We start from the raw sequence: 25,655 nt of genomic DNA on the forward strand, positions 1-25,655 counted from the left end.
CCACCCACTAGGAAACTGTTGCCCCGAGTGAGGAAGCCCAACCAACACTCGGACCATGGACAGGATTCGAACCCGTGCGCTTGGAGACCCCGTGGACCCTAAAGCATGCATGGTTCCACTTGTTTCAAGATCAAGATCACTGACACCAACCACGATTGTTTTGGTTCATACAATGTATGGTGCTTGGTGCTTATCAGCAAGTATGACCTATTATATATTGTTACCTTGAAAGAAAGAGTGGTGTAGTACCTATCATCATCAATTTATTTACATTCGCAAAGAAGTCTGGGATTTAATTTTTAAGCCTCTATAGCCACCAACCACTGTTTCAATACCAAACTTCGGCATCATAGGACGCAGAGTCATTTCCTGAGACTTTTGAACCATCAAATATGGTAAATTGAACATCCTAGCCAGCTATCACCATCAACCACCTCAAAACAGGATGGTGCACACTTACGTGAACTATCACCATCAGTTACGGGTTAAATACGTAATAGATTAATCCAATTTACATTATTTCTTATGTGAAAAATTATTCACCATTCATACAAAATGCAATTCGAACAGCTTCCTAGAAAAGATTGTGTACAAATAGCTGGGTTCCACTGTATAAAGCTTAGGTGGGAGTGAGGTTTTTGTGGGGAAACACAATGGTGTGGTGCCACTGATAGCCTGGATCCCAGCTGGGTTCGCAGACACAAGCAGATGCAAATTCTGGACATCAGAAGAGGATGAAAACCAGTTTGGACATGACAGTGTATACTGGAATGCCACTGTATTTTTTCAAAAAAAATTATCAGATATTCTTGAAAACTTGACACAGGATACTTTGATGATTTTCTTGGAAAATTATGTAATGGAATTTTCATTTCTGGTTTTGTTGTTGAATATTTATCTTAAGCTACAAAAAAACTAAACATTCCAACAAAATTCTGCAGCAAAAAATGTTTAGGTATTTTAATTATCTTTCTAAGGACACCAGAACCATCAAAATTGGATAATACATGGCAGAGAAATACAGTAAGTCCTAATTATATGGTACATATGCATTCCTGCAGACCTTACCGCAAATCGAAATTACCATATACCGAACCCATTACAACATGTAATAATAGGGGATGTGTTTCAGCACATCAAAAGTCACCCCTACAGACATGAAAATACATGAAAATAGTCGTATAAAATAATGTAAAGTACTGCACAAAAGAAATAAACAGAAAATGTTTTTATTTACCTTTCACTTGCCACGTATTCTATCATGGCCACGGGACAGTAGGGATTTCAGGTCTTACTCATTTTCCACTGAGTGGGCAGACGAGGCTCTGCTCTGCAGATCCATTACATTCTCCCTAACTTTTTTTATAGCCTCACGATTCTTTAACACCGTCCAGACTGTCGGCTGGGCTAGGTCCAAGTTTCTACTTATGGTAGATTTACCTTCTTCCTGCTCTTTCCTCTTCAAAATATCTAATTTTACCTCCAATGTCAGACTATTCCTCTTTTGCTTTACCTTTTCAGCTCCAGCCATGTCTGCAGAATGTTTTGGGGCCATTATGGGTGCATCACTGTGCGTCATGATAATAATATCAACAAAAAACATGCCAGAAGGATTTCACTTGTGTTCAGTGGGAAATGTGGGAAGAGACTGGTGGCGTGGTGGCGCTAAGGTATGTTGTAAACAAAACACGGGTGGATACCGTATCTGTGAAATTTTTTTACCATAAATAGAATCGAGGGTAGTAATTACCAAACACCATAACTGTGAATTTACCGGATAACAAAATACTGTATAAGGACTTACTGTATATATCAATACTGCAATATGTTAGTTTTGAGATACAGGGCTTTAAACCTTAACTGACAAGAAGCTCGATGAGTTATCTGTCCCCATTTCCATATAAAATTCATGCGCTTCTAAAATACTAGAAAATTATTTCAGTTATATAAGTCTAAGCCTCCTTTTGGTACTTATTGCAATTTTGTATTTCTTAGCACACAAAAATATAGGAGAGTAAAATTACTGCATATCAAATAAATATGTAACTGACAAATACTGTGAGACTGGCTTGAACAATACCACTGGGTCACTATGCTTGCACTCTCTCTCATCACACACACATAAACATGACTGAATTATTCAAGCACTTTCATCATAATGAAATTATGTATGATGAGTTCTAAGAGGCAACAAAGGAAAACGAAACTCCTCTCTCTTTTCCGATCTTGTCCAATAAATTGAAAGGCAAAGATAAAAATAAAACATCTCTGATCAAGCTCGTCAGCCTTCACCACTCACATTTATCAATGTATATAATCAATATTTACTGAATTTCAAATAATAATATATGATCAAAATAAATTTGATATATAAATATCCCATCAGCTCTGGGGGTCTTTCTTCCTTCATGATGTGTTTTGGGAGCTGCCAGATACTGCCTCAATTGCAGAAAAGTAGACTGCCTGTATGTAGAGAGTATTGAAAAAACATGGTTCACTGAGAAGTGTTGCCTCGTATCTACTCAATCACTTAGGCTGATGTGCTGTGTGACTATACTCTCACCCTCTTTGTTCTTAATTAAAGTCTAGAATGCTTTAGCCAGTACTTTGCTTTTTTGGGTAAGGTAAGCTTTTCTCTAACCCATCATGATGAAATAGAACAAAAAGCAGGGAGTGACTGAACACTAAGTGAGTATGAAAGTTGGTGAGAGTGCATCATTTATTCTTTCCCTCTCTCTAAGCATGCACAACATGCAGTAATTACTGAGGCTCTTCCTCTACATGTGTGTCTGAATTTGTTCATAAGTTGTATGTGTGTTAAGCTATATTTTTAAATCATTGTAATGGTATTTGGGGAACAATGTGCGAGTGAAGGTTTTAATGTTTCATATGAGCTGAGCAGAGGTGAGGAATGGAAGCAGAGGTTGATAGGCAGCAGAGCAAAAAGAACCACCGTTTCGGCTGCAGCTCTGACTGCCACACACACCACCAACCGCCTACCTAGCCCTGTCGCCATTCATGTTGCCGCCACCATTACTCCAAGCCTGGTTCCTGTGTTTGCCCACCTACCCCCTGTTATAATAAAGTGGGAAACTAAGGACTGCTTTGATTACTGCCACAACATGTTATAAGAGAAAACTTTAATATCCCACCATAAAGAAAACTGTACCTCATAATTTTTTTTTTTTCAATTAATATTTTTCTACAATTATTTCCGACCTACATTGACCTTCACTGAGCAGCTGAGTGTAAGCAAGGGTAATCTAAATGGATATTTAGACAGAATTTTAAATGTGGATGGCGAATCAGTGTGCATACATTGTGAAGTACTAAGCCTATGGATGTTGAAAGATGAATTTTCAGCCTATGGATGCCAAATAATTATTATTCTTAACATTTCTTTTTACATTTTTCCTTTTTTTTTTTTATTTTCAACTTGGTTGGTCCTCCTAAATTTCAACTCTAACTTATGCTGAATCTTTTTCAAGGTGGCCAAATGGCAATCCTTCTTGAATTTAATTTTGAAGGAAAGAAAAGTTGCAGGGAACAAAATTTGTTGCCAGGGGTTGAAAACTAATGTGTTGATGAGTATTTTCCTGAAAACCTTGCACATTCTCAACACACTGTGAGCTGTCACATAACAATATTAATATTATAAGTTTCAGCAGTGCAACACATGTTTAAATCAGATGTAAAAATTGTATGAGCTATTCCAAATTGCACATTGACAATTCTTTGAACATTTTTTTATATTCACAGGATTTATATTAATGTAGGATATTCTAACCTATAAACATAGTACTGTGCCATTCCACTCCTCTTGAATTGCCCTTGGCTCTTGAATCACTTCACTTGTATCATAATTCCATACACCACCTGCATCTTTTGAAGGATCTGTACTCCCAAATTTTCAAATATGAAAAAATCCTTTTTTGCAATAGTACACTGCTCGTCAGAGCAGAAGACGTGATACCTGTGACATCCTGTGAAGGAGATTAATGACACAGAAAATATGTTTCAATGAGGGTATTCACTTAAACTAGTAATTGATAGGGTGCCCTCGTGCCTTCTTACCCTTCGAGTCTCTTGGGAAGTGAATCACCCAGGTGGTGGAGATACTTAGCTTCAATATTGTCCCATATGTCCTGAATAGTGGCTTGGAGGCATGGGAGTGAGGAGGTATCTCTCTCCTTTAGCTTCAGTTTTATGTACGCCCAGAGATTTTCTATAGGGTTAAGGTCTGTCGAATTTGCGGGCCAAGGTTTTAAAGAGCTGACAATGCAGAAATCAAACCAGTCAATAATTAACTTTGCCGTATGGCACGGTGCATCATTTTGCATGACGATATCAGCATTGCACTTTTCCATACACTCATCTAATTCATCTAGAATTAGCTCAAAGTAGTTATTTTGGTTCATACAAACATTCTTAGGCAAAAACACTAATTTTCCAAGACCATAGTAAGAAAACCAACTCCACACCATCAAAGAATCTTGGTTTTAATGTGTGTTGTGTAGCGTGGATTGTAATGGTTACTACCGGGTCTATGGTATACACGGTTTCTGTGGTTGTCTGTAACCTGAAAGCTTGCCTCATCTGACCCCAAGTACCCTACGCCACTTACCTAAGTCCCAATCTTTGTGCTGAGACACAAAATGCAAGCCTACTGTTAAGGTGACCATGTGTGAAGCAAGGTTTTGAAACTGCAGCAACTCCGTTATCACATGTCGTCTTTCACATAGCTCCATAGTCTTTCACTCACTCTAGCCAGCAAAGAGGGTTTCTGGCCTTAAGTTCCTTGCTGTGTATGCGAGGGTTGGCCTCAAGCTGTCTTCGAATAATGTTTAGAGTTATCTAGCTCACACTGCGCTTACGCCCTTCAGGTTTGTAAGGTGGTGGCGAAGCACCTCTTCCTCCCTCACAATAAATTTTGGTCCAATATTGAACAGTTCTGAAAGGTATGCCAGTATTCGCAGATATTTCTTGATTTGACTTATTCTCCCTCACAAAGGCATAAATAACTGAGATTTGGGCATTATTAATTAGTTTCCTAGGTCCCATAATAGGTAGTAACAGGGCACAATGGTAAGCTCATGCATCCACAAAAAAGGAACGTGAAGGGGGGTGAAAGAGAATTCAAATTTAAGTACACGAATCACAGGCGAACGTTGACGAAGGAAACATATAATCTACTTTGACTACTAGAGCTGCAGAGTTGTCAGATAGCGACATACAGCGAATCTCGCCGTATGTTTAAGAGTTAAGAAGAGAAACAAGGTGTAGGGGGGTGAGTTTATTCCCGACTAGTTTTGCTGGTGTTTCTTTTCACCTCCTCAAACTTGTCTGAATGTCTGAACATTATTATTATTATTATTATTATCATCATCATTATTATTATTACTATACTGGTAATGATAATTAAAAACACACATTCCAGTGATAAAAATTCTATGCCAACTGATATGTAGTCACACAAATGCTACTGTTTACTCATACTATGGATACATAACTGGAAATAATCTATTGCACACAATGGTCTTACAAATTACTGATCAATCCTTGCAGATCTGTAACTATTATATTTTTTTAATAAAAACACCTAAACAGCTATTGATATTGTATAAATCCTATAAACATCTTACTAAGGAGAGTGTTAAATGGTAAATCAGAGCTACGTATATTTTCAAACCTTTGTATTATATGTAAGATCATAAATTTTGTATCTACAGATAATAGTGAACAGAAATTGTGATGTCTTTATACCATCTGTGAATGTGATGTATGCTTCTATGACTTAAACTTAAAAGGATCAATATAATTTCCTAGATGTAAGTGAAAAATCAAAAGTTAATTGTAAACTTAAATATCTAGAAAAACAACTACATTACCCAAAAAAATCATACCTGCAGCTGGTAAGGCTTCCCAGCTTTGATGAGGGCTTGAATCAGTTGATTGGTGTGGGAAAAATGCACATTTTCATCTATCATTCCCTGCACAATGAGAAGACGGTTCTCCCTGTAAGTAATTATTCAATTTGTTAGACACCTCAACATTTACAACTAGTCCTCTGAATGTAATACAGGTTAACTATCAATAATCTGGCAGTCATTTTAGTTTACATAATTTCAAATACCCGAGGTTATCATATTAACCTGTCACCGCTAATGCTTGATGGTGCTACTGTATTTGCTGCATAAAAAGCTGCCATCACTTCTATACATGGTGAAGACAATCCAATTTGATTTTCTCTATTATAAAACCTGCTGAATTATAGCTCCAGTTATGGCCACAGAGAATAAAGATAATGATTCTCAAGTTACACATCTGAAAAAAAATATGACAGCAGTGTGTCTATACAAAGCTTGTATGAATTATACAGCATTGACTCTGAGAGTTTATATAAACAAAATTTTCAAAAAGCTCAGTTCCTTTTTTAATAGTACAGTACTGGTACTATCAGTCTCAAGGAGAAATTAAATACCAGTATGAGTATGAGAGTAAAATGTGGCATTGGGTAGCCTCAATCAAATTATACTGATTTTGGGGTTATTTTAATAGGTAAGATTTTAACTGCAGGTGTCAGTATTCTCCTAAATCTATTAAGTGGCATTCCTCAAGGATCTGCCTTGTCACTCCTTCTCTTCTTATTACTCATAAATGATCTTTAAATAAAAAAAACAAAAAAATATCCTATCCACTCCTACCCTGATGATACAATCCTGCACTTTTCCAAATCTTTTCACAGACATCCAGTCCCTCAGGATGTAAACAGATCATGCAGGGATGCCCCAGAATGGCTTACTTCAGATTTTTTTGTCAGATATTTCTGGCAGTGGTGGAACAAACTTAGTATTGCTCAATGACTCAAAACTCAATTCCCCCAACCTATCATCTCATAAGAACATAAGAAGAGAGGAAACCTGCAAGAGGCTGTTAGGCCTACATGTGGTAGTCCCTGTAAGAACAAAGCTACCTAATTCCATCTATCATCCCCATCCATAAATTTATCTAATCTTTGAAAGCTCCCTATTGACTCAACACTAACAACATGACCACTGAGTCTGTTCTACTCATCAACCATTCTGTTTGAAAACCAGTTTCTTCCCATTTCTCTCCTAAACCTGAGTTTCTCAAGCTTAAATCCAATACTTCTGCTTCTGTCCCCACTACTGATCCTTAGAATTTCACTTATGTCCCCTTTGTTATAACTCCTATACCACTTAAATATTTCTATCAGGTCCTCTCTTAACCTACACCTCTCTAAGGAATGGAAATTGAGTCTCTTCAGTCTCTCTTCATAAGGAATATCCCTCATCCCCTGTATCTTTTTAGACATCCTCCTTTGCATTGACTCCGTGAGACCTATATCCTTCCATGAAAGAATCAGAATTGTATCACATAGGCAAGATGTGGTCTGACCAGCGCCAAGTAAAATTTTAGTATTACTTCGGGACTTATGCTTTTAACACTCCTAAGAATTAATCATAGTACCCTGTTTGCCTTATTTCTAGGCTCTGCATTGCTTCCTTTGACCAAAATTGGATCTTACTATGACTCCTAAATCTTTTTCGTATTTTGAACCTCCTAGTGCCTGGTTATTTATCATGTACCTATTGTGTGGATTATCTCTACCTATGCTAAGTACTCAGCACTTGTAAATATTTAACTGAATTTGCTATTTGTTTGTTCATTTGTTCATACTGTCTAACTATACGGTGATGGCATTCGAATCTGACCTAATCAATCTACCTATCTTTGTGTCATCTGCAAATTTACTAATATCACTACTAATTCCAATAAGTCATTAATATATATTAGAAATAACTATGGGCTTAAAACTGAACTCTGTGGCACCCTATTAATTACATGATCCCACTTGGAATTAGATCCATTTATTACTACCCTCTGTTGCCTATCGTCTAACCGTGCTTTAATCCAGCGTAATATTTCACTCTCTATCCTGTGTGCCTTAACCTTACTCAAGAGCCTCTGGTGTGGTACCTTGTCAAAGGCTTTACTGAAATCTAAGTTTAGGATGTCGCAATTATCACCTTTATCTGCTGCCTCATAAACTTTACTATAAAAACTCAACAAATTTGTAAAGCATGACTTTTCTTTCGTAAAGCCATGTTGGGGTTAATTGGCAAGGGGCAAGGAGGGGAAGTCAGATAAGGCCCTGACCTCAAGAAAATCTTCCAGGCAACTACTTCCTCTTCTTTAATGACATTCAACTGTACCCCTCTTCTGTATTGAAGAGCCTAGGTTTGTCCTTTACTTATACAGTCCTCCCTGATATATGACTGGGCTGTTCTTGAAAATGTAATCATAAAGCAAATGATTGTATAACACACTTTAAGATTGAATAGTGTACTGAGACTGTCTCAGTATCTCATCAACAATTTCTGAAAACCTTTTGATTTTGATTAGCATTTGTGTATTAATGTTGTTAAAGAATATTGTTATTGTGAAACAATAATTTTATATAGTGTGTGACATATAGAGTGGTGATGTAGCACCAAGGAATATACAAGAAGGAAGTTGTTATATGGGTTAAAGTTTGGAGGACAGCGGCATTGCTGCTGTCTGTTGGTAGTGAGCAGTTTTACAGAAAAGTCTTCAGGAGTAACTTTTAAAGATTTTTTCCATGCTCCCCTCCACCCCCTATTTTTTCCCTCCATTCTCTCGTGGTTATGAACTTATAAGACAAGTAAAATATATATATCCATATATATATATATATATATATATATATATATATATATATATATATATATATATATATATATATATATATATATATATATATATATATATATATATATATATATATATATATATATATATATATATATATATATATATATATATATATATATATATATATATATATATATATATATATATATATATATATATATATATATATATATATATATATATATATATATATATATATATATACAGTAAGGTCTCGGTTTACGTCAGAGTTACGTTCCTGAAACATGACGTAAGTCAATTTTGTACGTAACTCGAGTTTCCGTACATTTCAAAGCATATTATCGAGTTTTCAACCAATCATTGTTTATGGTCATTCAGGTAAGTTAAAGGTTATATTGTTATATTATTTACAACTATATAGGAATATGAAACACAAGTTTGTTTTTGTTGTTGATTAGGGCCACGAACGCGAAGGACTGCAGGTTGCCGAGAGGGGTGGCCCTGAGGCCGCCAGGAGGGTGGGCAGGTCGAATGTTGTGACGCCCAGGGCAGACAGCTGGGAGCGTAGTGCAGTGCGGTGGGAGTAGAAGCGTGGGCAGCGGGGCAGGAAATGCAATAGGAAAGGGCAATAGGGATCAGCAGACAGGCGCAGACGGTGCAAGTGAGCTGCGAGTGTCGTGTGGCCCAGGCGAAGGCTCCGGAGTTGTTATTGTTGTGATGGGTGTGCGAGCCCTCAAGGTCGTCAACCTCCCCGTTGTCATGGTAACGGGCTTCCCATTTTCTTCTTCACTCCCTCACACACAGCTGCTGCCTCCCTTCTCATGTCTTTAATTATGTCCTCTTTTTCTTGTAGCGTAATGGTTTTTCTTTTCTTAGCATCACTGCTGTCACTAAGGAGTTTTCTCTTTGGTGCCATTGAGCAAGATACTAAGAACTTGTCAGTAAATGCAGAAGTAGAATAACACTCTTGCCAGGGGCGACGGTGTGGTGGAACTGTGGCAGGGTGTTATTATATTCAAGCGTGAGGCGGGCGGTGTGAGGGGTAACCACCAACAATAACAATAAATCCCGCGCTTTACGATTTATAAATTTTCAATTTTTTTAATCTTAAATTGCCTTATAGTGGACTGACATAACTACGAGTTTGACGTAACTCGAGACCGACGTAACCCGGGACTTTACTGTATATATGTATATATATATATATATATATATATATATATATATATATATATATATATATATATATATATATATATATATATATATACACAGTAATACTCCGCTTAATGAATGTTCGTCTAACAAATTTCCTGTTTAATGTACTATATAAAGTTAGACCAAAAAGTCCGCATAACGTACAACCACATCCGTTTTAGTGAATTTACTGGGTTTGAATTTGCCGGGGGAGGGACCGAACGCGGCAGCTTCACTGTGATTGTCTGGCTCCCCGCTTGTTTCTAGCGCTCCTGGAGCTGGATCCAAGATTCTTTAACAACCTCAGAGCAACCTCCATCGCACAATGGCTTCCATGAATGCTTAGAGGGATGGTAATGAGGTTGCTCTGAGGTTGCTGGGAACACCACCTCTGGAGGTGGTGTTACTGTCTTATATATGCATATATGTTCACAAAACAACATTTTTATTAGCTTTTTACAAACCTTGCCCCCAAGAAAGGATTGTTTTGTAATGCATAAAGTGAAATCTTACATGGAATACCAAAAAATAAAGCAGAGATGACGAGATCAGCCACAGACAGCGGAGACTCCAGTGACTTGGCCGCTTCTTCTTCTTCTTGTGACCTTTTTAGCTTGGCATGTTGTCTTTCACCACGATATTAAATTTGTTTTCACTCCTCTATTGCCTACTATAATGGATATCATATCTTAGTATTCATATACGCTCATGCCATGAGGATAACCTCAACTCCGTGGCACTGAGTGATAGTGAATTATTAATGGAATACCGCAGTATTTCATTAGTAATTCACTATCACTCAGTGCCACAGAGTCCAGGTTATCCTCATGGCATGAGCGTATATGAATACTAAGATATGATATCCATTATAGCAGGCAATAGAAGAGTGGAAACATAATCATCATGATGAAAGTAACACACAAGCTACAAGGGTCACAAGAAGAAGAAGCGGCCGAGTGGCCGCGAGTTTCCTGCTTCGTCTGTGGCTCATCTCATCTCTGCTTTATTTTTTGGTATTCCATTTAAGATTTCACTTTATGCATTATAAAACAATCCTTTCTTGGGGGCAAGGCTTGTAAAAAGCTAATAGAAATGTTGTTTTGTGAACATATATGCATATATAAGACAGTAACACAGGACCAGCGGGAGATTCAAATGGGGACAAAATCGGACAATCTCGAGTCAAAGTCGTGCTCGGCGAAATATGGTATATTTTATCGGTGTACACGCGAGACTCGTGTTCGGCGAGGTTTGACTGTATATGTATACAGTAAGTCCTCGTTATACGGTAGTTCTTTACCCGGTAAATTCACAATTACGGTATTTGGAAATTACTACTACTGTGCGTTGTTTTCGTTATTTAAATTTCACAGACTTTATGTTTCAGTTAATTACTGTGAAAAAAATACCATAGAAACTTTGTACATATACGCAACTATTCAGGACGCAGTTTTTCTAATTTTTTTTTGTCTTTGAAAAAAAAAATCCATTTCTAATAAGTCATCGTCTGTGTCTGTATCTCATTTTCAATTGACATTATAAAAAATCTGCCTCCACAAAATATTGCATTTGAGTTATTTTTTAAGATAATACCAAACAAAAGAGGATCAGAGTTTACATCGATTGAAGAAAAATTTTTGGTGTAAAAAACCTACGTTTGAGATATCCGCTCCTAAAGATTTTTTTCAATTTGGTAATTGTTTTCACATTTGTATTAATCTCATTGACATGAAATTTTTACACATGATTGTGTATACAATGGTGACTTCCTAGAGCATGATAGAATGATAATGCATCGGATTTTCGCTTCTCTAGAAAATATTGTTCACTCCTTAAGTCAGGGCATCGCGAGGCGCCATCAGCAGTGTCACGTCAATCTGCTACATTACGAGTGGTCTAGACATCTTCTAAGTTATGATTGGTGTGTTGAGGTGACAGAGACACACTGTGAAGGTATTATCACCAGTCTGGGTTCAACTTCTAACCTCTGTGTCAAAATAATCTCTTGGAATAGTGTAGTCAACATTAATTTTTTATTGTATAATGATAATAGGCTGGTTGTGATGGTAAACTAGTCACGAAACGAATGTTTAAGACATCTAACAGCATGTGTGAGGCAGCCACAGTGTGTGGTGGGCTGCCTCACGCACGAAGCGATGATATGCATATGAATTATGCATATTATCACAGCTATCAGTGACAGCTGTGCTTATTTATCATTGTCTTGGTTGCTTTACTACATCTTCTTGATTTTTCTATATCTAAATCTAGTTAATTTATGCCTGTAAGGACGATACTTCAGAAAATTATAGAGCAACAAATGTGACATCCTTCTTCCTCTATGTCCACCCAAACAATAGGTCTGTGATCTCACTGCTAGCTACCTCCACCCTCCTGCTGATGGGTAGGATGCTAAAGGGTGAAATTTATCGAGAGAAAAATATTCATATAAAATATTATATGTTGAAATAAGCTATGTATGATACAAGCGATAATGCAAGAGTGCGAGATATTAAAAAATGACTTCCTGGGAGAAATGACATTTGATCTTTGCAAATGAACATCACAGAACGATAATTTAGGGTGTTATAGACCAAATGAACGAATAATCACAAAAAGTGTATATTTTCACTAAACCAAACCCTTATGCTCCCCTAAAAGTAAAAACAAGTAAAAAAATAAATGCAGGATGCCAGTCTCTTCACCCATAACAAGCACTCACCGTCACTGTCCACTCTGACGCGTAGTTTGAAATTGCGTCTGGCGCTCGGTTTGAAAATGTGGTTGGGCCAAATCACGTATAAGCAAACTGATCGCGCAAATTTAATTAATTATAATATTTTTTGGGTCGCGTATTAACAAAAACGCATAAATTAAACACGCATAAATCAAGAGTTACCTGTATATATATTTACATCTACTTATCAAGATTCTATTATTTTGAGATTAGAGCATCATTCCAATTAACAAGAAAATTTTATTATAAAAGTCTTGATTAGAAGCCATAAATCTTAATTTGACTAAATATTTAAGCTAGAGGAAAATGGTGCATTTCGTCTGACTCAAGATGACAAAAAGAGTTGACGGAACAGTTAAAAACGACGGAAATCGTCGACTACGACAGAAAAAGTGTTAGTGTGATGCCATCTTAAGTGATGATGGGACGTATGTACACTCCTGCCATGCTGGAGTAACGAAGAACGTTACAAACTCACCAAATAGCGCTGCCATTACTAGAGTTGTGGGTAAGGAAGGGTGGGAGGGCATGGGATTAAGTGCTGCCACTTAGCGGGATCGAGGGATCGCTCACACAGTAAGTTCGAATACGCTTGGGGGCAGCTCTAGATAGTAGCAAATTCAGGATAGTGGTGATCTGGATATGCAGGCAATTACTGTACTGTACTCCCTGATGACTCTGAATGGGCATAAAAGCCTGTGCCCTTCTGAGTCACCAACATACTCTGTAAAAGCAGGAATGGTGAAGTCAAACTGAGATTCATCACCTGGGAGTTGAGTCTTCACTTCCTCTGTGAAGTTGGTCTTAACCCAGCAAGTGAGGAAGGAAGCCCAGCACACCATCTGGCTATGGGAGAAGGTTAACTGGTGGGAACTCAGGGCAGAGTTAGCCTCCACCAACTGGGAATCCATGGTCACAGATGACATGAACCACAACGTGGCAACCCTCACCTCCCTTATCATATCACCACAAGCCAGGCACGTCCCTCACAGGGCATATAGAGTCGATCCACGAGACCAGCCGTGGTTCAGCTACAGGTGCTGGCAAGCTGCTGATGCCAAGTACAAGGCCTGGACTCGTCTGAAGTGTCGTCCCTCCAGGCGCCACAAGGTCCAGCACCGCGCTGCTTGCAAAAACATGGCGAGAGTTGCCACATGGGCGAGGCAGAGGTGAGAGTTAAGTCTACGGAGAAAGCTTGCCAGTAATCAAACTGATCCCAAGCAATGGTGGTGCCTTGTGAAGCAGTGCCAGGACACAGTCACACAGGAGAGGATCCTGCCCTTAAAAACAGCCTCTGGCAACCTGGCAGTTGCTAACCAAGACAAGGCTGAACTCCTGGCAGCACACTTCAGCGGGAGAATGACGACTGAGGAGCCTGACTGTCAGCCTCCACAACTAACCCGCCTGTGTGACGTAACCCTGACCACCTACAGCTCAGCGAAGCCGCCGTGACAAAGCTTCTGCGCAGCACCGACACCAGGAAGGCGCCCGGCCCTGACGACGTCTCGCCCTTCCTGCTGAAGCACTGTGCGGAGGAGCTAACAAAGCCCCTCACACACATCTTCCGCCAGTGCCTACAAACCAGCACCTGGCCAGCTGCATGGAAGGAGGCTCGGGTCACTCCTGTACACAAAAAAGGATAAAGGTGACCCAGCAAACTACCGCCCCATCTCTCTCCTGTCAGCTGTCAGCAAGATCCTGGAGAGGATAATAGCTGAGCAGCTGACCTGTCACCTAGAGGAGCGTCACCTCATCTCTCCACGGCAACATGGATTTAGAAAGAGACGTTCCGCCTCCGACATGCTCCTCCTCCTCACACAAGCCTGGCATGACGCCCTCGACGCCGGCCGCCCCACCCTCGTCATTGCCCTTGACATTGCTGGGGCTTTTGACAGAGTTTGGCACAAAGGACTCCTGGCCAAGCTCGAACAGTTCGGCATCACAGGACAACTGCTAGAGCTGTTTTCCAGCACCTACAAGGTCGGAGTCTGAAAGTAGTGGTGGGCGATGCACGTCAACCACACACCCAATGGAGGCCTCCGTTCCACAGGGCTCGATCCTTGGCCCCATCCTGTGGAACGTATACTTCAACGACCTCCTTCAGAGCCTCTCGCCTGTGTCGGCATACGCGGACGATGCCACTCTCTCGCACAGCTTCAGTAGAGAGGAGGCAGTGAACGTGATTGATGTCACCAACCGCCACCTTGGTGACATCATGGCCTGGGGTAAACAGTGGCAAGTCAAGTTTGCTGCCGAAAAGACCCAGGCCGTGGTCATCTCACGTTCACGGGAGGACGTCAGGCTGAAGGCCAGCTGAAGTTTGGAGAAGACACCCTTGCCATTAAGGACTCCATCAACATCCTGGGGGTGGAGGTAGACTCCAAACTCAGCTTCGACCGCCACCTGGAGAGCGTGGCACGCAAGGCATCCCTGAGGGTGACACTCCTACGTCGAGTGAGGCACCTACTTGACGCCAAGGGCCTCATGACGCTGTACAAAGCGCAGGTGAGGCCCATCATGGAGTACAGCCCCCTCAGCTGGATGTGCAGTGCCCAGTCCCACCTCTCCCTGCTGGACAAGGTGCAGCGGCGAGCCGAGCGCCTCCTTCGCGATGCCGGCGGCCTGGGACAGCAGCCCCAAGCTGAGCTACAGTGACAGTGGCATCAGGGGCAGCAGTTGCAGCAGAGACAGCAGTGACAGCATCCAGACCCTCACCAAGAAGCCCCTATCAACGTGCTGGACAGCTTGGAGCACCGAAGGCGTGTTGGGGCCCTTACTGTGCTGCACAAAGCCCAGGTGCAGCAAATACCTCACCTCACGGCTCTACGGATACCCTGGAGGAGGAGTGAACGTACTACGAGAGCGGTAGTGTCCGACACCCTCCTCGAGGTGCCGAGGTGCCATTCAGTGAGGTGTCAGCATGCATTCTCCCACGACACCGCGGTGTTGTGGAACGCCTTCACCTCAGCAGTGGACGTCTCCAGTATGTCCACCCAGCAGGTGAAGTGTGCTGCCCACGCCTGGTTACGGACACATCCGCCTGATAGTGACAGTGACAGGTGATAAAATGGCAGTGTCCACCAGCCTGCCATCCACCTGACAGTGACAGTGCCTACAGGAGTGGAGGAAAATAGTATGCCTGACAGTGACAGTGAAACACAGTGACGTGGGATGTGCGTGTGCCTGACATGACAGTGCTGATTAGTGATGAGGGAGGTGCGCAGCTGACAGTGACAGTGTTATGACTCCCTCGCTCACAATGCCGTCCCCGGGAGCAGCTTTAAAATGAGCGTCACATGCCAGTGTACGCTCTTAGCTCACGAACTCAGCTCCAACTGTAAATATACTTATGTGTAATATATGTATGTTATGTGCATTAAGTTTAAATAATAAAAAAAAAAAAAAAAAACTCATGGGCTAGAGAAAAAAAGTCATGGAAGACCAACCCTTAGAGTGACGAACTTCCGCTGAAGGCCTATGCAGTTTGCTACCTCGGCGACCAGACGCTAAAACCAAAAGAAAAGAAGACTAGTGCAACGAAGAGTCTCATAAATGGACTTCATTAATGAACGTAAAATTAAGGACAAATCCCATGCAGGAATGCGTGGTGAACGGGAAGGAGCCAACTTGGCAAATCCTTGAAACAGAGCTGACAGATCTCAATCTTGTGAAATATCCAAGCCAGCCTGCTGGAAAATGGGAGCCAAAGCTAAATGATAGCCCCTATTGGACAGCAAGGACAAATGCTTTGTTCCAAAGAAAAAAAAAGTCTGCAAAGTCCATTACAGAGGCTGAGAGAGGATGACAACCCTTTGACTTACACAAACAACAGAAGACAGACCATTTTACCTGATAGACTCTGGCAGAGGACTGTCTGACCAGACAGGCCATAAATCAAGCAACCTTCCACTAAAAGCCTCTCTTTCGGAAGAGACGCTGGAGAGTCTCCATGCGTGAAGGTGAAGAGCCTCTGAAGATTTGTGAAAGAGGTGGCAATAAGGCTGGCAGAGCAGAGAGCAGAGCAGAGAGGCCCATGGAGGCAACACTCAAGGAAGGTCTACTAGGAGACTCAGAAGCAGAGGAAACCAGTCTGCCTGATGCCACCATGGGGCAGTTAGAGTCACAAGTGGACCCTTTGATCCGAACCAGCACCCAATGAATCAGAGAGAAGGGAGGAAATGCACATAGATCCAAGCCCTCCGATGGAAAGGCAAATGCATCCTCTTTCCAAGCTCCCACGTCTGATGGGGGAAACACATACAGAGGTAACTTGTGATTTAAGGCAGTTGCAAACAGATCCACATGTGGCGCATCCCACACCTGGAAGACCTGCCTGCACACTACTGGATGTAGAGTCCACTCTGACCCCACACACTTATGACTGAGGACGTCTGCCACTGCAATGCACCGTTCTGGCACGAACCTGGGGTGAAGAGAGACCAAGTTGTCCTTGCACCACCAGAGAATGTCCTCTGCCAGACCTGACTGAGACTCGGAGTTCCGCAAACAGGCCACCTCTGTCGAATTGTCTGACATGAGAGACACCACTGTACCCGACAATTCTCACTTTAAGGACTGCAGAGCTCGGAAAACAGACATCATCTCCAGGTGGTTGATGTGAAACCTCTGCTCCTGTGGAGACCACACCCCAAGATGAAAGAGTCCCACAGATTAGCACCCCAACTGTGAAGGTACATGTCGGAAAAAAGAGACTGTTCTAGAGGCGTGATCACAAAGAGAGCTCCCATGAGCAGAGGACCCGGATCCATCCACCAGGAGAGGTCTGCTAGACATTTGAACATTTGTTAATAACTAAGTTACAAAGTACAGCTGGGAAGGAGAAACCTGCCACCAGGGTGGGTCCGATGCTGCCTTCCAGTGTTTCTTCAGGCACCACAGCAGGGACCGAGAGCGTAACCGGCCACCTGGGACCAGCCTCTCCAGAGAAGCCATATGACTCAGGAGTGACCTCCATAGAGACACTGTAGAAGCTCTGTCTCTAGAAAACTTTGCGCCACTGACAGAAACCGGCTGACCCTTTCTGGCGACAGAAAAACTAGAGCCCTCACTGAATCCAGCACCATACCCAGGTACTGCTTCCTTTGGCTGGGTACCAGGTCTGATTTGGGCAGACTGATTTGAATATCCAACTGAGCACACAGCAGTAAAACAGTCCAGATGGTGCCTATGCATGCCTGGAGAATCATCCCTATGACCAACCAATCATCCAGGTAACAACGCAGGGAGATATCGTGTCAATGAGCCCATGAAGACACTTGACCCATCACCTTGGGAAAGACCAAACGCCAAATGAACCGGAGGTACTTGTGAGAACACGGGTGGATTGGAACTTGGAAAAATGGGTCCCTCAGATCCAGAGATACCATCCAATCCCCCATGTTCATTGACTCCAAAACAGACGCCACTGTCTCCATCCAGAAGGGGCTGACCACTAAAAACTTGTTCTGAGCCGAGAGGTCAAACACAGGTCTCCAACCATTGGGAACAAGGAACAGAAGTGTATAAAAGCCTTCTAACTTGCCCACCACAAACTCTATGGCCCCTTTGGCCAACATGTCCTGCACCATTAAGTCCAAGGTCACATGACAATCCGACCCCTCTGCATAACTCACAAAATCTACTGGACTGGCAGGCAAAGGAGGGGGACGCAGAAAGGGGAGGAAATACTCATAATGCAGAGTCTTCACTACCTACTCTTTTGCCCCAACCTCCATTCACTCTCTCCAGTGCCGCTGCAGGCAAGCACCCACAGGCACAGGAGAGCAAACTACTTCTCTGGCGAGATCTACCCTGGCGATGGGATCCTCCACTGCAAAAACCCCTGGCCTGAAAGGATCCCCCTGTAGCAGAGGGCCTGGGAACAGGAGCCGATGAAGAGGTATTAAGAAACGCACCCTTCCTCTGTTCTTTTATTTTGCTCCCCAAGGATGCAAAGGCTGAGCCCCGAAAAGAAGAGGCCAACACCACACCACAGAAAAGAGTGCACGTTGCTGAGAAGCCAAGTGTTCATTTTTCTGCACCCTGGCCAGCACTGCTGGGTCAAATAGCATGGCAGAAAAGGGAGAGGAAAGAAGCCAACGCTTCTCCCTGTCAGAAAATGTATGAGGCAATGAATCCACTTCAGCTTGCCTCTGTAACATATGGAATCTACAACGTAGCTCCTCAGCAGGACAAAGAATGTCCTTATTAGCTATGGCCAGTGCCAACAAAAATTCCAAAACATCCTGCTCTTTGCTAGAAGCAGTACCAGCCCATGTAGCCAAAACCTGGTCTGTCCAGGAGGCAATGTCAGCCATGGAGCCATACACTTTACACTTTCTCCATTTGCACTAACAGGCGGGAGGAGACAGAGACTGCTGGGTTGCCCACCGGCCACAGATCCCCCAACTCCTCATTAAGTGGAGGAGGAGCCACAGAGGCCCATTCAGGCAGATAAAAAGACCTGGCCCGGCCATACCAGTCCTAGACAACTGAAAATTTGCTGCGCAAGGCTTAAGCTCCTTCAGGAACCTGCATTGGGCTTCCTCATGGACAGCTTGAGCCATAAGCAACCATGGGAGAGTAAGTGGGGCAAAACTGAGCACTTTGCCCTTTCCACCCCTGTAAGCTGGGACGAGGAAGGAGCCTCAGGAGCAGGCAAAGGTGCAAAAAAGGGGAAACACCTTGATTGGAAGGCACGTACTGCTCATCATTCTTACAAGACCTGGCTGCGGAAAAAGGGTAACCAACTGGCATGAGAGCTGGTTGACCAGCCTCAACAGAAGCCTCCTGAATAAGTCGAAGGCTGCCTGGCACAGATTCACCAGGGTCCACATGGTCCAAACCACTGCGAGGAAGGGAATGGCCTCCAGGCATGGGCACTGAGGATCACACACCAACCCTAACACAAGGCACATGAGTCTGGTTGCCCGGCATAGGAGCCTTGTGGCTGACACCAACACTCATATTCTGGGTAGGGAGAAGTCCACCAGACATTAGTAGTATGGCCCAACTCCACCCCTGAAGCAAGTGGAATAGTCTCACCTATGCCTAATCCATGTGAGGGGATGATGAGCTGGCCACCAGGCATGGGAGCCATATGGCAGATGCTGATTTCTGTTTCCTGGGTAGTGGGGTGGCCGTGGGGCATGGTAGACTGATGGGTGTCGTGAACCCCACCCCAATAAACAGTGCCAAAAGTACCAGGAGCACCAGGCATTTCCTTACCTGAACCACAGATAAAACCACACGAGGGGATAAGAGGATGGCTGCCAGGCAAGAGACGTATGGCAGACGCCACCATCAAAATTCCGGATAGGAGTCTGGCTGCCAGGCATGGAAGCTGTATGGCAAATACCGACCTCCGTATCCCGGGTAGTGGGGTGGCCGCCAGGCATTGAAGACTGATGGCTGTCGCCAACCCCACCCCCATAGACAGTGCAAAAAGTACCAAGGGCACCGTGCACTGCCTTACCTGTGCCAGGAACTGAGGCAAAACAACCACCTATTGCTGTTGTGCCCGCAGCAGACGCTGATACCACCTCAACCTCAGGACTGGCGGCACCAGCTGGTCCAGGTTGCCCTGGCCTCTGCATAGCCCCACTTGTACCTGGCTGGGAATCATCTACCTGTGAAGCTGGAGACTGGAAACCAGAGAAGGGAGAAACCTGGGAAGAGGAGAGAAAGAGGGAAAGCTGGCCTAACGTCTCCTTCATCTTACACATGGGCTTATTCAGCTGAGACAAAGGAGAAGACTTATGCTTACCGGAAGAAGAATCCTTCCTCCTCTCAGTATGATCTTTAATACTATCCAAAAGTCATGGAAACTGGTCATGGGACAAGGCCTTGTAGCAATCACAACATGAAGCAAGGCTAAAAAAAAACCTCCCTACAAGACAGACACTCCCCATCAGGGTCCACCTCAAAGTGACAGGAGGGAACGAGAACATTTCACACACTTACATGGCATAATAACGCACTTACAAACTCCTTGCAGAAGACAAACCAAGGAGTGACGAAAGGCAAACCCAACCGCTGCTGGGAAAAAAAGCCGGTGAAAGAGATGAGCTGAAGACTACGAGTAAGCCCTGTGAAAGGAAAGAGGCGAATGATGGAATTGACCTGATAGCTAGTACCTGGGAGTAGAAAATGGGTTGGGTGTCTTCTCAAAGAAAACACGAAAGGGCACCTCAAGTATCTCTTTCGTTTCTTTTCTCAAGCTGTTAGACATGGTGTAAGTTTGCTGTGGGAATTAGGGTTTTAAGCAATAATAATAGTTATGGGTAGTAGTATGTATTTACCTAGTTGTATTATACAGGGTTCGAGCAGGGCTCATAGTGTCCTGTCTCCATATCTCCATTTATCATTATCTAGTTTTTCTTTAAAGTTATGCACACTATGTGCTGCGACAATTTCCTTATCCAATGCATTCCATTTTTCCACTGTTCTGTGTGGAAAACTATATTTTCTAACATCCTTCAAACACTGCCTCATCCTGATCTTCTTTTCATGTCCTCTGGTCCTTCCATCTTTTTCCGCCAACAGCACCAGGTCTTATTTGTCTATTTTTTCAATATCATTTACTATCTTATACATTTATTAGGTCCCCACATTCTCTTCTATCCTGTAAGGTTGGCAGTCCCATTTCTTTCAGTCGTTCTTCATATGCGATACAATTCTGGTCCCCACACTATAAAAAGGATATAGCTCTACTGGAGTCAGTGCAAAGGAGGATGTCTAAAACGATACAGGAGATGAAGGATATTTCTTAGAGAAACACAGGTTAAGAGGAAACCTGATAGAAGTATTTAAGTGGTATAAGGGTTTTAACGAAGGGGACATGAATGAAGTTCTTAGGATCAGTAGCGGAGACAGAACCAGAAATAATATGTTTAAACTTGAAAAATTCAGGTTTAGGAGAGATACAGGAAGAAACTGGTTTTCAAACAGAGTGGTTGATGAGTGGAACAGACTCAGTGGTCATGTAGTCAGAGCTGAGTCAATAGGGAACTTTAAAAGAAGATTAGATAAATTTATGGATGGGGATGATAGATGGAATTAGGTAGCTTTGCTCTTACAGGGACTGCCACATGTAGGTCTAACAGCCTCTTGCAGATTCCCTCTCTTCTTATATTCTTATGATAAATATGACAGCATCTAAAGGAAGCTGACTAATTTTTAAGAAATGCTGACACTGTCATCATTAACCCCTTACGTACTTTTATTTTTCACCTTCCTTCCCCTTGGCCAACCATTTCTGGGTATTTTTCAACTTTCACCAAGGGATTTTTTTTTCTTATGGGATTGTAGATCATATTTTTTTATATCTGAACTCGAAATCCGCAACTCTCTAAGTGCTCTGGTTCGGCCGTGGTGGGCCACCAAAGTCTGAAAAATTAAGAAATATCCTACCTGTGGGCCAACAGAAAACGGGTTTCACCTGTCAAATGCAAGTTTTGCACAGAAGTAATGAAAGATTTATGACTCGGATGTGTTGCACCAATCTAGAATAAGTGGTGTAACACAGGAAATATCATGACACCATGTGTATGTCTCCATCATACAGCTATCACCTACAACCACACACACACACACACACACACAAAAAAAAAAAAAAGAATTCATGTCTCATTTCTGGTGCACACAAAGTTTTGTGTATTTACCTAGTTGTAGTTTTAGAGGGCCTGGGCTTTATGCTCGTGTAGCCTTGTCTCCATATCTACACTTATCCAATTTTTCTTTAAAACTATGCACACTCTTTGCTGACACCACTTTCTCACTCAAACTGTTCCAAGTTTCAACACATCTTTGTGGGAAACTATATTTTTTAACATCTTTCAGACATCTTCCCTTCCTCAGTTTTTTACTATGCGATCTTGTGCTTTGCATGTCATATTCTTCTCTCAGGATCAGTTACTCATTATCCACTTGATCCATACCATTAATCAATTTATAAACTTGTATCAGATCCCCTCTCTCCCTTCGCTGTTCCATGGTTGGTATATCCATAGCCTTTAGTCTCTCCTCATATGTCATCCCTTCAAATTCTGGAACCATTCTTGTAGCCATTTTTTGTAGTCTCTCCAACATCCTTATGTGTTTCTTTCTATGGGTCATCCACACAACTCCCGCATATTCCAATTTGGGTCTTATTAGAGTACAGGTAGTCCTCGATTTATACGGTAGATGCGTTCCAGAAGGGACCGTATAAAGTAAGGAATGAATACCAACTCCCTAGACTTTTTTTAGTATAAAAGAGCGGACCTGAGCTTTGTACAGTACCTCCAGCCCCTTTCCATCAAGCAGCCACGCGATCCTCATGAGCGTGACTCCCAGCACATACACTTTGTCCCTTGGTTGAACAGCCTCGCCCTCCAGGGTGAGGCTCAGGGGCGTCCTCGCATCACTACCACTACCACCACCACCACCACCATCACCACCACCATCACCACCACCACCACCATCACAACCACCGCCACCACCACTAGACTTTGAAGGATGTGTTCAAAATAAAATAATCTTTCACTGTACATATATATTTTGCATTAAACACATTTCTATTATGCTTATTAATGGTTTTATTAATAAACTTACAAAGACATAAAAATGACTATGAAAAAGGGAAATGTTTAAACACAAAATTATTTCATTAGTACAGTACCTTCTTCCTCTATTTTGCTACTTCCTCCTCTGATGTGTCACCATTGTCGTCATCTGTCTCCAATTCTATTACTACTTGACTTGGTGTGTGCGGCATGAAGAAGCTTGTTATTGATTGCTGTTTTTCCTTTTGTTGTTTTTCTTTGAGAAGTACCTCATAGCTGATTCTTGGATCTTCGTTGCGCTACGTTTTATGCACCTTACCATGGCTTCGTTCATGCCCATTGCAGCCTGAATAACACTATTTCGCTGGCCTTTTTCTGCCCTGTCCAAGACTTCCAGCCTTTCCTCCAGTGTATGCGTCTTCCTTGCTCTCTTGGGCGTATCACAGCTGGAGATGCAGAAGGGCACTTGGTAGCCATGGTAAAGACGGTACGAGAGTTGCCACAACCACGTGTAGGTGAACAATGAGCCTGCATGGTGCGCAGCCAGGGTGAGAGGGATGTGGGCGGCGGTAAACCACTGGCGGGCGGGAAATCGTCGTGCGAATTTTAACTTTCTTGAAACCATATAATTCTGAGGAATTCGTACAATGAGAATAACCCCTATTTTTGGACACTGTATAAAGTAAATTCGTATAAATCGAGGACTACCTGTACTTATCAATTTCTTCATCATTTCTTTGTCCATGTAGTGAAATGCTAATCCAATATTCCTTAGCAAATTATGTCTCTGAAAATTCTATCAATATGGCTTACGGGTTGATTGTTTTCTTCCATCGTCACTCCCAATTTGTTCTCCTTTTTTACTTTCTGTAGTTCTACTCCATCTCCCATCTTATAGATTCCCACTGGTCATCTTTCACTTTTTCCCATTTCCATGACATGGCTTTTGTCCACATTGAATTCCATCTCCCACTTTTTACTCCATATCCAGATCTTATTTAGGTCTTTCTGCAGTATTTCACAATTCTCTTTTTGCTTTATAACTCTGCACAGGTTCGCATCGTTCGCAAACAGATTTATGTAGTTGTTCACTCCCTCTGGCATGTCATTTATATATATACGAAAAAGTATTGGCACCAATACTGACCCCTGTGGCACTCCACTTTCTACTTCTCTCCACTTGGACTTCATATCTTTAACTAACATCCTCATTTCTCTCCCCCTCAAATAATTTTCCATCCATCTAAATGTGCTTCCTTTTAAGCCACCCTTCTCCACTAACTTCTACAGTAATCTTGCATGTGGCACTTTATCAAACGCCTTTTTTAAATCCAAATAAATACAGTAAAACCTCAGCTCACGACCATAATTTGTTCCTAAATCCTGTTCGTCACCCGATTTGTACGTCCCCTGAATCAATCGGATTAATGGTATTGAAATACCATTAATCCTTTCCAGACCAAAAAAAAAAATCATAGTTTTGTCCATAAAACCCATTCAAAATAGACCTTTAATGTATGCATGACATAAACGAAATAATCATAAAAAGCCTAAATTGTTTTACTTACCTAAATGCTATTAAAATTATAATAAAATGAATAAAAAAGAAAAGGTTATTTACTTGAGAGACTGGATGTTGATGGCATGATGGAATGGAGGAGAGGAGGATGGGGAGGAAAACAGACAAGATCCGAGAAGACAGTCATGAGAGAGGACTTTGGATGTGCACAGCGTGCCAGAGCTACACAACAGCTGTATAGCGTCACAAGTCAGTGCCGCTATGTGGGACCCCGTTATAGTGAACATCGGCATGGGAAACATGGAAAGATTGCCAGTCATAATTTTCCCAGTCCACCTCCTTGCAGTTGAAATCTCCTACTAATATCATTTTTCTCCTTTCTTTAATGACTCTCGTTAGACTCCTTATTGTGTCATCTATCATGTCTTTATATTCTCGATTGGTCCATGAATTTGTTTTTTGGTGGCACATATGTTCCAATGATTGTTAACTCTTTTTTATTAATATGTATCTTAATACGTATATAGTATTTCTGCTTTTCCTTCCCCACACTCCACTTGGTTTACTACCATCTCTTTCCTTAACATCATCATGACTCCTCCTCCTCCTTTACTCACTTTCTCTCCTCCATATATTATTCCTATTATCCATGTCTATTTTTATTGTCTCATTTAATTTTGTTTCAGCCAGGCATACAATATCTGGTTCTTCTTTCTTTATGTAATCTCTTAATTCTAATTTACTTGATAAAACCCCATCTATGTTTGTATACATTATTTTTAATCTCTTGCTCTTATCATCTTTAGTTAAACTTACTCCATTTTTTTTCTCTTCCTTCTCTTTTATATACCATTTCCTTATCCTGTCTCCTAGAATTCTCCAAAAAAATGCCTTCTTCTCCTCCTCTGACCTTTCATTATTTTTTTCCCTTGCTTCTGCC

The 25,655-nt window shown here is 41.9% G+C and overlaps 1 protein-coding gene across 10 annotated transcripts in view; it reads right to left on the bottom strand.

Moving 5' to 3' along the window:
- LOC123511327 (dipeptidyl peptidase 8-like) overlaps positions 1-25,655 on the bottom strand; it is a 610,443-nt gene that overhangs the window by 73,388 nt on the left and 511,400 nt on the right. For 6 of the 10 annotated variants that reach the window (XR_006676754.1, XR_006676753.1, XM_045267115.1 and 3 more), the window contains one exon: positions 5,904-6,015. The exons of the other annotated variants lie outside the window; for them this stretch is intronic. Coding sequence is in view for 4 of the 6 variants with exons in the window: in XM_045267115.1 (XP_045123050.1) it covers positions 5,904-6,015 (112 nt within the window). In the remaining 2 variants the exon portion in view is untranslated. The remainder of the gene's footprint in view (positions 1-5,903; positions 6,016-25,655) is intronic. 10 annotated transcript variants of the gene reach the window in all.

Source organism: Portunus trituberculatus, chromosome 31 (assembly GCF_017591435.1).
Source record: "Portunus trituberculatus isolate SZX2019 chromosome 31, ASM1759143v1, whole genome shotgun sequence".
NCBI lineage: Eukaryota > Metazoa > Arthropoda > Malacostraca > Decapoda > Portunidae > Portunus > Portunus trituberculatus.